Source organism: Thunnus thynnus, chromosome 16, assembly GCF_963924715.1.
Source record: "Thunnus thynnus chromosome 16, fThuThy2.1, whole genome shotgun sequence".
NCBI lineage: Eukaryota > Metazoa > Chordata > Actinopteri > Scombriformes > Scombridae > Thunnus > Thunnus thynnus.
Genome location: NC_089532.1, coordinates 1,175,317 through 1,188,732, shown reverse-complemented (window position 1 = coordinate 1,188,732; position 13,416 = coordinate 1,175,317). Strand labels below are relative to the sequence as shown.

At 41.3% G+C, this 13,416-nt stretch overlaps 2 protein-coding genes across 5 annotated transcripts in view; one reads left to right on the top strand and one right to left on the bottom strand.

The window, feature by feature from the left end:
• Positions 1-7,839, bottom strand: part of heatr5a (HEAT repeat containing 5a) — a 39,527-nt gene extending 31,688 nt beyond the window's left edge. For 2 of the 4 annotated variants that reach the window (XM_067615196.1, XM_067615198.1), the window contains exons 1-7: positions 7,682-7,839; positions 4,703-4,930; positions 4,399-4,610; positions 2,496-2,604; positions 1,890-2,039; positions 1,627-1,798; positions 35-198 (exon numbers count right to left, since the gene is read on the bottom strand). In XM_067615196.1, the coding sequence (XP_067471297.1) occupies positions 35-198; positions 1,627-1,798; positions 1,890-2,039; positions 2,496-2,604; positions 4,399-4,610; positions 4,703-4,828 (933 nt within the window). In that variant the 5' untranslated portion in view covers positions 4,829-4,930; positions 7,682-7,839. The remainder of the gene's footprint in view (positions 1-34; positions 199-1,626; positions 1,799-1,889; positions 2,040-2,495; positions 2,605-4,398; positions 4,611-4,702; positions 4,931-7,681) is intronic. The other 2 variants (XM_067615197.1, XM_067615199.1) reach the window with 1 other exon arrangement.
• Positions 7,840-11,443: 3,604 nt separating this feature from the next.
• hikeshi (heat shock protein nuclear import factor hikeshi) lies at positions 11,444-13,157 on the top strand. The gene has a single exon (XM_067613983.1). The coding sequence runs from the start codon at positions 11,698-11,700 to the stop codon at positions 12,295-12,297; it is 600 nt and encodes a 199-aa protein (XP_067470084.1). The 5' UTR covers positions 11,444-11,697; the 3' UTR covers positions 12,298-13,157.
• Positions 13,158-13,416: the final 259 nt, after the last annotated feature.

The following is a 13,416-nucleotide window of genomic DNA, read 5'->3' as shown; positions in this document are numbered from 1 at the left end:
AAAACGATGGTTAGTTTGCAGCTCGCCGACCCACCTGAGTGACTCCGATGCGGATGTCCTTGCTGACGGAGCTCATCCCCTTCAGCATGTCTCCGCTTGCTCGCAGGAAACCCGCCCCGCCCCGCAGGAACCCCCCCGACAACAAATCCATCACCTCCTCCAGAGAGCTCCGGCCCCGCCCACCCTGCCTGGGGGCTGCTGGGAGGAAAAAAAACAACAACAAACAAAAAAACAAGAGAGAAAGAGTTTAACAGTTCATCCATCAATTCAGAGTTTCTCTGAGTAACATCATGTTCATCCTGCTGGAAAAACATTTGTTAGGATTTGAAAGAAAATGAGGAAAGTAGGAATCTGAAGAACATGGTTAAAGTCAGAAATGTATAAATAAAACATGTCAGACACAAATAATTATCTAAAGAGTGTTTTTATGTCTTAAAACAAGTCTGAAGGAGATGTTTAAAAATCAGTATCCTCTTACAGTTGTGCTGTAACCCTGGTAGACTTTGTGAAATATCGGCCAAAAAAAAATGACTGATCATGCAAAGAAAAACCCACAAACAACTTGAGCTGAAAGCTGGATGTGGCTGTTTCAGGATGAACAGGAAGTGCAGTTGTGCTCATAAGTTTACATATTGTGGCAGAATCTGTCAGATATGAATCATTCATAGTGTCTCCAGTTGTGACCATAAAGTCCAGTTTTGGTCTCATCACTCCAAATAACTTTGTTCCAGGAGTTTTGAGGCTTGTGTAGTTGCTGTTTGGCAGATTGTTAGCGGGCTGTTTTGTGGCGTTGGCACGGTAACAGCTTTTTTCTGGGCAACTTGACCGTGTGTGTTCAAGTTCCTCCTTATTGTTCATCTAGAAACAGCCACATGCAGCTTTCAGCTCAAGTTCTATGAGGGTTTTTCTTGTAGCTGAAATCTTTGTTGTTCTATCTGACTGTGGCTCCGTATCAACAGAACCCTTCATCTTCCACGTCTTCATCAGAGATTCAACACTACTGATGACATTTTCAAATCTTTGGATGTCTTTTTATATCCTTTTCCTGGTTTATAAAGTTGAACTCCCTTTTCTTTTGCTTTCCTCATGGCTCAGTATCCAGTACAGAAACTCACTGACTATTTATACACAGACGCTAATTACAATCAAAACTTACCTTTCATATCCATTTAAACCTGCGTGTGTCAACTTGTGCTGTTATTATCAGGGTATGTAAACGTTTGATCAGATCATAGTTATGATGTAAATAAACGGCTTCACCTGACCACTACCAATAAATAAAACAAGTTTACAGCTTCATCAGTCAAATTCTACCAGGGAGTGTGAACTTATGAGCACAACTGTAAATCACTTTTGAACCCTTTTTTTTAATTGAAGGGCTTTTGGAATTTCATTTAAAGTATTTGATAAATACACAGATGTTTATCTGTGTATTAATGTGTGTATGTTGGTTTGTTATTTGATCAACAGTCCAAAACTCAACGTTGTTCAGTTACTATCAAATATGACACAGAAAAGCATCAAATCGTCACGTTTAAGAGGCTGAAAACAGCAAAGTTTTGGTGCCAGTTAATTAACTGGTGATCAACTGGTTGTAGCTCTTCCTGTTCCCTCCCAGTACTGTACCAGTAGGCTGTCTGGGCTCCACGGCGGCAGCCAGCAGAGTTCCCAGCAGTTTGGCTACAGACACTCTGACGTTGTAGTTGGATCCTTCGAAGGCCCTGAAGCACAGAGTGGCCACGTTCTCCAGCTCGCTGGTCCACAGGAACACCGCCTCCCTCTGCAGCTCCAGCAGACACTGACAGGAAGACACAGACGGACCGACTGTTAGCGTCTCTGCAGGACTTTTATAGGAATGAGCTGAAACCAACCGGGAGTCTTCATGTCACCTTGGCGGCGGCGCAGCGTACAGACATGGAGCGGTCAGTCAGACAGGCCCTCGCCGCCTTGTAGACGTCACGGTGACACGGCATGGCGCTCACACCCAATCCTCGCAGGATCTTCTCCACACTCGACATGATCTCATACCGACCCTGAGACTGACGCAGAAAACACAGGAAATTACCTCATTACACCACAGCTGCCCCACCTGGACCTCATTCACACGAGAACTTTATTTAACCTTGAAAAGCTCTTCGCTGTGATTACAAATCTCTCTCACTGGAGAGTCCGAGCCCAGAACGAAGCAGCACAAACGTATTTAAAAAGCTAAATCTGTGGAGAATTAACAGCTTTCACTGACAGGAGCAGACGAGTGGAAGAGACTGAATTAAAGGACTGATCCTGTTTGAGGACGGTGTGGGGGGGCAACTAAACAGAGAAACTGAAATAATCCAGCAAAGTAAATAAAACCTAAAACAGAAGTGATCAGAAAGTTAAACTGAACATAAAATGAAATCCTGAAATAGAGCAGAAAGTAAAACGAATCTGAATGTTCTTCCTGTTTCTCTCTCTCTGCTGCTTCCTGTTTTCCAGATTAAAAACACTAAACTGACCTCTGCGTTCTTCATGGCTTTCAGCAGGTTGACCAGAGTGTCTTTGAAGAGGCCGGCGAGCATCCGACCGAGCTGCTCGAACAGAGCGCCCAGACACGCCACGGCTGCCCTGAAACACACACACACAATTATATATAATATATTATTATCCATATATATAGTAAAGCTTTATATATGTAACAGAGATGTGCTGCTATCAAATCTTCACGCTACGATTATTGTTGGTAAAAAAAATCAAGCAGCAACCTCCAAAAACTGCAGTTCCTCTAACGGCCACTTGAGGCTCTAAAAGCGAGTCAATCACCATAGAAAAACATGGACGTAGTTACCGTGACGTCACTCGTTGGTTTCTGAAGAGCGGTTTTGAAGCTCAAAGCGAGCCGCTCCGGCCGTCGCCATCTTGGCAGTGCATGACGCTGCCTAACTCCCAGCCAATCAAAAATGGGCAAAGAGGCGGGGCCGAACGGCTGAAACAAGCCACCTAGCGGCTGGCGGACCTGTCACTCAAATCAGCCATGTCCTTCATTATGCAGAACTTTACGGCTTAATAAAATTTAAACGGGTGAGTTATAAAAAAATTCACCCCCGTACAGTTGTCATGAAAGAGGAAATTAGCTACAGAGACCAAAACCGTTTGTTGTACCAGGCTGTAAACATGTTTATTTCTGCTGTAAAGTTGATATTTTAACATGGGGGTCTATGGGGGTCTATGGGGGTCTATGTGGTCTATGGGAGTCTATGGGAGTCTATGGGGGTCTATGGGGGTCTATGGGGGTCTATGGGGGTCTATGGGGGTCTATGAGGATTGACTCGCTTTTGGAGTCTCAAGTGGTCGTTCAAGGAACTGCAGTTTTTGGCTTCATTTTACAGCCCCGGAGGTTGTAATTAAGGATGTGGCCGCTTTGAGTGACAGGTGGGTGCCGTGACAGGCGAGTTGCTACCATGGCGACGACATCGGTTAGGTAACCATGGTGTAACCGCAGAGTCACAGAGTATAACTCGCCGTAACCGTCGTTATTTCAGTGTGTTTTCAGTTCATGAAAGTTAATTGTAACATCTTGGTCTTGTTCAGCGTTTTGTTGAACTAAAAGATCCTCCGAGGAGTCGGATGTTCAGTTTTTACAGTGCGTACATTTTCTTTTAATGGTTTTCGGCCTGTTTTTCGCGTGGATGTATAAAGAGAACTGGATACAGCGTCGGAGGCGGGGCCCTGTTCATTCCTATGAAAGTTGCTCAGTGGCGCATGAAGCAAAAAAAAAAAAAATCGACTTCCCGGTATGAAAGTATCCGGATCTTCCACACTGTGCGGTCCATAGAGCGAGCGCACCAGTGACTTTCGCTGGCCGAGTCAGCTACTTCCTGTTTAGCCCTCCGGCTAACTTGAACGGGGATAAAACAATTCAATCATGCGGCTCTTTGAGGCTTTTGAAATGTGATCGGACCGAACGGATTTAATCTGATAGTGAGACGAGTCATTTCACGGGGGTTGTGACGCTCAGAAAAATGTATCCACTGATTTACACACGTCTCTTTCACAGTGTAAGTCTATAGGAAAAAGTCTTTTTGGGTCAGTGTGCATCACGTGACGTTGTAGTTACACGGTTTGGCCGCTACGTCAAATTTGCAAAGTCCGGTGCTCTTCCTGTATCCAGTTCTCTTTATACAGCCATTTTTCACTAGCGAAAATTAGCATTAGCATTATTGCAGTCAACCATAGATATTAATGCACTGTGCTAACCAAGCTACTAGCTAGCGTTAGGGTTAGCTCCACCCTCTCGTCCACAAACCAGTGGGTGACATCACAGTGATGACGTCCATTATTTTTTATGGTAAAATATCACAGTAAAAAACATAATGAGGGTAATGAGAACGGTCAGGGTACCCTGAACGCAGCCTGACTTACAGTCGGGTCGGGAGACCTGACGGCGAGTCGTCTTTGCTTCGGATGATGTCATTACACCTATCCACCAATAGGCTGGAAGGGACGGGGTCTCCCAGGCGGTACAGCAGGGCCAAACAGTCGGCCAGCAGCCAGCGGGTCGGCGGGCCGGGGGAGCCAATCAGAACGCCTGACAGCTGTTCGACCAGACGCCGCTGGTTCTGTTTGATATCAGCCTGAAGAGAAGAGAAATACTGTCATTTGTTTGTTTTCTTCTCTAACTAATACAAGTAAAAGCATCTTTTTGATTGGTCAACGCAGCTCTCACCCTGTCGGAGGTGGCGAGGAGCTTCTTCAGGTGGGTCAGCCATTCGAAGATGAACTCGGCCTTCTGATGCTCGCCCAGCTGACTGCACGCCTCCTCGTTCAGCAGGAGACTACGAGCACGCTCCATCTCTCCTCCTCCTCCTCTTCCTCCTCCTCTTCCTCCTCTTCCTCCTCTTCTTCTGTCAGTGAGGGAGAAATCTTCTGCCTGGCTCTGCCATCCTCCCAAATCCTGTTAAACACAAGAGCAGCGAAGAATTAACGAGGCCGTCCAGAGACGTTTGGAAATCACAAAAAACAAATCAAAGTAGCAGAAACACTGGATCCTACATTTCCCATAATGCAACTCAACGGCATATTTTCATTAGACCAGTGACTCACAAACTTTATTATGTCAGCACCCACCATAACCACACACACACACACACACACACACACACACACACACACACACACACACACACACACACACACACACACACCCTTTCCAGTAAAGATGACAACGTGGACGTCTGTTATGATGTGATGTAAATATCTGACATATATAACTAACATTAATGTTTTATGACAACAGAAACACTCTTTGCTTTGAATAGTAATTTGTATCTGAAATGTTTTTCATTCATCAGCAACTGTTTTTAAAGCTAAAATGTTGAAGATTTGCAGCTTTTCTGTGTCATAAATGAATAAATGTGAACTGACAGTAAACCAGGAGCTCTGTGAAAAACTGCTGTTTTCACTATTTCCTGATATTTTATAGACACAACCATTGGTCAGTTAATCGATTAGTTGCCAACTATTAAATATTTTGATAATCGACTAATTGTTGTGAATCATTTTTTAAGAAAAAAAAAACTAAAAATCTCTGATTCCAGCTTCTTAAATGACAGTAAACTGAAGATCTTTGAATGTGGACAAAACAAAACATTTGAAGACATTTTATCAACCAAACAGCTGATCGATCAATCAAGAAAATAATCAACACATTAATCCATACTGATATTCATCGTTAGCTCTGGTATATGACAATAATTCCTGATGATATGAATTAAATTAAAGTGACATGGACCCAGATATATAGATGGAAGGATTAACTGATGAAAAATGATCAGTTACTGTAGCAGATCAGCTGCTTACAGCATGTTACTGTCTACAGCAGGAAAGAGACCATATTCAATATATAAAATACCTTTTTAAGACTTTTTAAGGAAACTGCATTCAGTGTTTTTAAGTCTTTTTAAGCCCTGCAGACACTCTGATCCTTCACTGTTGCTCTGTGGGAAAATCCCGACCTGGAAGACGAACCGATGGACACATTAAACCCGTCAGAGCTGCTGCTAAAGGAGCGTTTTGTGTTTTTTGGGGGGACAGAACTGTTCGGTCTTTGTTCCTCCTCTGAGAGCTAACGGAGCAGGAGGAGAAAGAAGAGACGCTGGCAGCTGAGCCGCCGGACGCTGGAGGAATATCTGAGAGACTCACAGAGAGAAGATCATGAATTATTCAACAGATTCTCGACTCACAGAGACGCAGGGAGACTAAAAATAACCTTCTGTCCCACAGAAAACTCACTCTGCTTCAAAGAGACACTTTACTGCAGAGTAGTTTAAGATGTCATGAAGGAGAAAACATCCTCAAACATCCCATAATAACCTGCTCATTATAACATGGAGACATTATCCTGCTTCCTGCTGGAGGAAACAGACGATGGAAACAGATCATTTCAGGCTTAGAGCTTGTAAAATCATTTAAATAAATAATAAACATCGTTGGTGATTAATTTTCTGCAGTTGAACTAATTGATAAAAGCAACTGTTGTGATTAATAATAAAAGAATATATCAGTACCATCAGTATCATTTTAGCTCATAATATTCTGCCAGCTGTTTAACTTCTTCTCTTTCTTATATATTTCACCATCGTTACTAATCTACAATCTTTATTTTCTATTCATAACTACACAGCCTGCATGGCCAAATGTATGTGGACAACAGAATTAAAGCTGCAACAGTCCGTCCGTTAAGCAATTAGTCAATTGTTTTAATAATTGATTGATCATTTTGAGTCATTTTGAGAAAAAAATATTGAAATTCTCTGATTGCAGCTTCTTAACTGTGAATATTTTCGGGTTTCTTTAGTCTCTGTGACAGTAAACTGAAGATCTTTGAGGACGTCATGTTGGACTTTGACACTTTTATGACATTTTATAGACCAAACAACTAATAACTTAATAAGGAAAATAATCAACAGATGAATTGATGGTGTGACAGCTGAATGTTTGATTGTTCATTAATCTGATGCTTTAAAAGCCTCCGCTCCACAATCACTAACCATTATTTTCAATCAATATCAATATCAATTAATCTGATGATTATGTTCTTGCTTAGTTGATTAGTCATTTGATCTTTAAAATGTCAGAAAATGGTGAGAAATGTGGATCAGTAACAAATGAATAAATATAAAATAAATGTAGTGGAGTAGAAAGTACAATATTTCCCTCTGAATGAGTATAAAATAAAGTACAAGTACCTCAAAATTGTACTTAAGTAAATGTTCTTAGGTACTTTCCAACACTGTGAATTACATATAAAATCCTTCCCTTTGTGTTTACTGAGCTTCAGTATCTCCTGATAACGTGGATTATGAAGCTTCAGCTCATGTTCACAGATACAAAATAAACCTCAAAGTCACCTTTAATTAACCACAATAACATAAACAGTCTCCTTAACACACAGAAAAAGACCCATAAAAGCGTCACTAATTAACACAACATTCACCAAAGTGCCAACAGCAGCTGATATAAACACACCAACATCTCTGTCGCCCCCCCAAAAAGCGATAAACCGTAAAAATGCGACTTTATTTCTGCTTAAAGGACCAAACTGCAGGCTAACACAGGCTCCGCTGCTAGCATTGGGTGGCTAACCTGTTTAGCTAACGAGCAAAAGTTTACACACACAAACCGGGAAAATAATGGGACTGTTTACCTGTTGGTGTCGGTTAAAAGTCGTTAATCCGTACAGGAAGGTGACGGTCCACAAACATACGAGCAGAAAGTTTATTTCAGTTTGTTTTGATGCTCTAAATGACTCCGTACAAACAGCTGAGCTGCCCGCGGCTCAACTGACTGAACTCCGCGAGCGTCAAGTCACCGGAAACGGAGGGAGACCACATCCGGTTACTGCCTTCAAAATAAAACACCACAGTGTCAGAGTTTACATATACTGTTTACACTGTTTATACTGAACATTTGCACATTCTCGGTCAATATCTTCCTTTACAGCTCTTTTCACTCAGAATATATTTTTACTGATTAATTTATTGTAAAATTTAATTTATATTATTTTTGATTAGGGCTGCAACTAACAATTATTTTCTTTATCAATTATTTGATTAGTTGTTTGGTCCATAAAATGTCAGAAAATGGTGAAAAATGTGGGTCAGTGTTTTCCAAAGATGACGTCCTGAAATGTTTTGTTTCGTCCACAACTCAAAGATCTTCAGTTTACTGTCATAAAGACTAAAGAAACCAGAAAATATTCACACTTAAGAAGCTGCAATCAGAGAATTTGGACTTCAAAAAAAAAAAAAAGTTACCCAAAACAATTAATCGAATATCAAAATAGTTGCTGATTAATTTATTTGTTGGCAAATAAATGCCTGATCGTTGCAGCTCACCTGACTTTTGTGGTAGTTGTATTTTCACTTACCTCCTATTTTCTGATTGTTATGCACCACAACACAAAGGCAGATTCCTTGTATGTGCAAACCTACTTGGCAATAAACATGTTTGTGATTTTGAATACAGACAGAAAACAAGTCAAGGTGGCCGATTAAACTGATGTTAATAATTCCAGTTGTAACCGTGCTGAAGGAACTTTACATCACACCTAACATAACATGATTTTAACAGTTATTACAGAATACAAGATATCCTAACAAACAAACAAACAGCTGCTGTTCAGTGCATGTTTTATTCATTTAAATATATCATAAAAAATAATCTGCAGACATAATTCAGCAGATAAATAAAAGATGAATTATTGTACATACAAACATACTTTCAAACGGAATAATACCAATAATCAACTATTTTGTTAGAATATTTACAGTATATTTACAATTAATAAATAAGTGGTTCTGGGGATTCAGCAAACAATTCTTCATGATACAGTAACTTTTGTTATTGTTTTCTGTTAAAATGAAAACAGAAATCATAAAAAAACACTTATAAATATTTCTATTTATTCATTAGAATTATAAGAATTATAAGTGCAAAAAGTTAGCAACACAATGCAGGATGTTATTGTTGTTAAAACCTTTCAGGATGCTGCTTTTAGCCACTATGGAACTCTGCCTTTAAATATTAGACTGACTGACTCAGTGGACAACCTACCTTATTAATACAGCCTATAACTAACAGCTGTCTGTTTTAATCTGTTATGATTTTCTCTCATTTCTTTTTAGTGACTGTGTAACTGCATTTCTTCCTTGTGTGTGTGTGTGTCTGCTTTTAAACTTGTGTTTCTGGTGTTTTTGCTGTTGAATCGTAAGTTGAGATGCATCCTGGTCATGAAAAGTGCTATATAAATAAAGCATGAATATTATAGCCATGCAAAACTTAGTTTTAGGGCTAATTATAAAGTAAATTAAGAACTTAATGACTTAAAATTAGCATTTGTAGTTTTTTTTTTAAGCCTATTTAGTTTCAGGTTTCCTGCACAAAAAACCACTGGATTTCTTTTTTTACTTAAAATACAAATTGTAATGTCTTATGCCAATCTTTTTTTTTTTTTTTAATCTAATTATGATTTCCACTTTTTTTTGTTTAAAGTGAAATTTTATTCCGAGTCTGAAGTTGTTTCAAGAATGTTTTGCTTTATTTTATTTTTTTAAAGCAAAGACGTCTCACTTCCGGTCATATTGACGCTTAATCCCGTTACTTTAACGGCTTTGTTGACTCTAACGAGCCGATTCACGAATCATCGAACTTCTCCACGACTACCTGTAATTTCTCTACCCTGAGTTTTGTCTCTCAGGCAGAGCATATATTTCTGTTCAAAGCTTCTTTCTACCATCTCAAAGACATCTGTAAACTCCTCGTCTCTCTCTCTAACGCTGTCAGATGTAGAGAAACTTCTCCTTCATCCCCTTCAGACTGGTCTACTGCACTGTGTTCTTCACTTGGATCCTAGCAGGAGCCTCCAGAAGCTCCAGTACATCCAGAACAGCGCTGCCACGATCCTGATGAGAGTGAAAACACCAACATATAACATCAATTCTGTTGTCATTGCACTGGCTCCCCCCTGAGTTCATCATATCAAGTGGATATCTGACACATTTACAGTCTTTTTTAGCATCAAATTCCCTCTTTGTGTTTCCTCGGACAGTGTTTCCCTGTTGAGCTGCAGGTGGAAGTATAGTAACAAAAAGAGGAACTTTGGCACTAAAAAGACTGTAACGTTGAAAGATATCTACTTGATTTGACTCATTTGGACGCTGAAGCTTCATATTAGCTTCAGATAAACTTTTAAAGACATATTTTGCACAGAAGGAGGACTGTGGATTTTGTCCTCCATCACTTCCATTGTAAGGTCATTATGAAGGGATCTTCTAATGGTCAGTATGAACAGGAGGAATGATTACAGCAAGAAAAACAGCTTTAATGTTCATTTGGGCTCCTGACTGTTGTTTTAAGACACACTAGAAACACTGTGAATTGTCCTTTAAGACTGGGGTTTAGACGTGTGTCAGTCCTCTGGAAAGGTCAACGACAACGAACCAAGTTTGCCTGTCAGACCAAACTGAGGGCATTAATATCCCCATTATTATCAATCCGTCAGGTGGATGGTCGAGCAGCAGATGGAGACTCCAGTCAGATGCATCTCGTTGGGATGACAGCAGTGACAAGAACAGACTTTAGATTTGAAGGTATCAGCAGTGTGACCTGCATCCCGCTCAGACCGGAAGCAGAGATGAAGGCGGTGGTCTGCAGGTGTGTGTGTGAGGCAAGAAGAATGACCAGATTCAGACAAGAGGTGAAGGAGGATAGTAATTCTGCGTGTTTGAGTTTTGAAGGGGGATTTGCTGGATAGACCTTGATTATATGAAATATGAAAGAGCTCCTCAGATGTTTCTGCTGTCAGGAATATAAACATGTTGCTGCAGTAAGAAGAGGAGTCAGAGGATGTGGAGATGTGTAAAGTAGAGAAGGAGAGAGCAGAGTGCCTGCACTGCCTGGGAAATCATCATACGGGGTCAGCACAGTGTCCAGAAAGACTGAAGGAGGGGAAAGTGAAGAAGAGGAGAGCAGAGGAGTACGCTGATGCTGCTGAGAGATGACGGCAGTGCAGAAAGAACCAGAGCAGGAAAGGAACTGATCACAATATCTGCAGGGACAAGAAAAGACTTTTGGCATCATTGCCGTGATCATAAATCAAGCTGCTGAAATACAAGTGAAGTCAGAAAGAATAAAGATGGCGCTGGACGCTGCCAGGAGATATTTATCTGGAGAAGATCAGATGTGACACTGAGGGAAGGATTTGCATCAACTCAAGCAGTTGGGTCTGAATTATAGAAAGGAAAATGTCGTGAACCGGATCACTTTGGTTGGACACTGTAAATAATTTGCACTGTGACGCTGTTACAGTCCAGCAGGTGGCGGTAATCTGACACTTATGGACGCCAACCGGCCGCCGTAGCACAAAACAAAACACAAGAAGAAGAAGATACAGAGGAGGGGGGGGGGTGTTGGGGGGCGATCTGACAGACTGAACTAGAACCTTCTACCAGCCCGCACAGCTGCGTTTATGTTCGCTGTCAGCGGCAGCGAGGTTCATTTTACCGGCTAAAGACGTCCCGCTGAGGGCTGCAGGGACCCGGCTGTCAGCGGAGAGGAGCCGCTAGCTCACAGGCTAAAAACAAAGCTAAAGCTAAAGCAGTTGTTTACAGTACAGGAGGCTAACTGACGGCTAACGGAGGCTAACGGCGGCTGTCAGCGGGGATGTTCGGCTGTTTGGTTGCTGGCAGGTTGGTGCAGACGGACGCGGTGCAGGTCTCCTCGGATAAGTTCGTGTTCAACCTGCCGGACTATGAGACGGTGAACCACGTGGTGGTGTTCATGCTGGGCACGGTGCCGTTCCCCGCGGACATGGGCGGCGCCGTCTACTTCTCCTTCCCGGACCCGGCAAGCGGCGGCCCGGTGTGGCAGCTGCTCGGCTTCATCACCAACGACAAGCCCAGCGCCATCTTCAAGATCTCCGGGCTGAAGGCCGGGGAGGGCGGCGCGCACCCCTTCGGCTCGATGGCCTCCTCCTCCTCCTCTTCCTCCATGGCTCAGGTCGGTGTGTCGGTGGAGCCGCTGCAGCAGCTGGTGCAGCAGATCCCGGTGTCCGGTGCCGCCGTGTCCACCGTGGACTCCTTCATGCAGTTCACGCAGAAGATGCTGGACAGTCTGTTCAACTTCGCCGCGTCGTTCGCCGTGTCGCAGCGGCAGATGACGCCGAACCCCGCGGAGACCTTCATCCCGTCCAGCTGCATCCTCAAGTGGTATGAAAACTTCCAGAGACGGATGTCCCAGAACCCGAACTTCTGGAAAAACTAAAGACTAAAGCAGAGGAAGTACCAAAGACTCGCTGAGGACAGTCTGCACAGTGCCTATAAGTTTAATAAGAGTTCATCAGATTTTATCAGACTGGCCCCGATCTGTTAAAAGTGTCTTTAAGAGTCATTTGGTCTCTTTTTTTCATTCAAATAACAACATAGTGACTCTGGAATCAGCAGCTCAACAAAAAAACCAACAAAAGTCCACAATGTTTGTTGTTTCTGAAGATTCAACCACATCCGGTGGTTATAAAATAAATAAAAAAGGTGAATTCCACTTTATTCTCAGTGAGGTTTTCCTTGATTGAGGAATTTTGTAGAAATGTCAAGTGTTCCTGAAGATTCTTTAACTGTTATTTATATTGGATTAAACACTCAGAGAGCACTTTATTAGGAACACCTGTGCAATCTAATGCAACCCAATACAACTTTATGTTTCTTATTGTGTTGTGTTCTTAATAGCATTATGTTGAAAAGTGTTTCTAGTATTTTGTCTAAAATATTAGGAACCACCAGCACCCACTACAACATCACTAATGAACAGAAAGTAGAATTATCAGCTTTCTGACAACGTCAACAAAAACTGAAAATGTAAAAACTTCATAAAAGTAGAATATAAGTGACAGGTGTTCCTAATAAAGTGCTCGCTGAGTTCATTAAATGATGTTAAAATGAAACTGTGAAGTTTCAGGATTCAACAAAGTACAAGCACCTTTGAATTCTTGTGCTGTTCACTCCTTAAAAAAACTAATTAACAATAAATTAAAAAAAAAAAAAAAGACTATCAAGGTCTGAGATGATGTTTTTTGCTCCTCTATTGAAGCAGTTTCAGTGATACTGGAAGAAGAGATTTCACATGAAGAAAACATAAAAACTGCAGCAGAGTGTAGCTTCATGTAATAAACAGATACAGTGGATTCACTCTTTGCACACTGTGTGTTATATATTTAATAATAAATAATAAAAAAAAATGCAATTTTTGCCCGTCAGTCAACACTCAACAGCTCATAATGACGTGAAAGTGAAAACATGTTTTTTTTCGTTTTTGTTTTTTGCGAATTTATTAAAAATCAAAAAGTGAAATCAGAAGTATTCATATTTATTATTTGTTGTGGTTCTC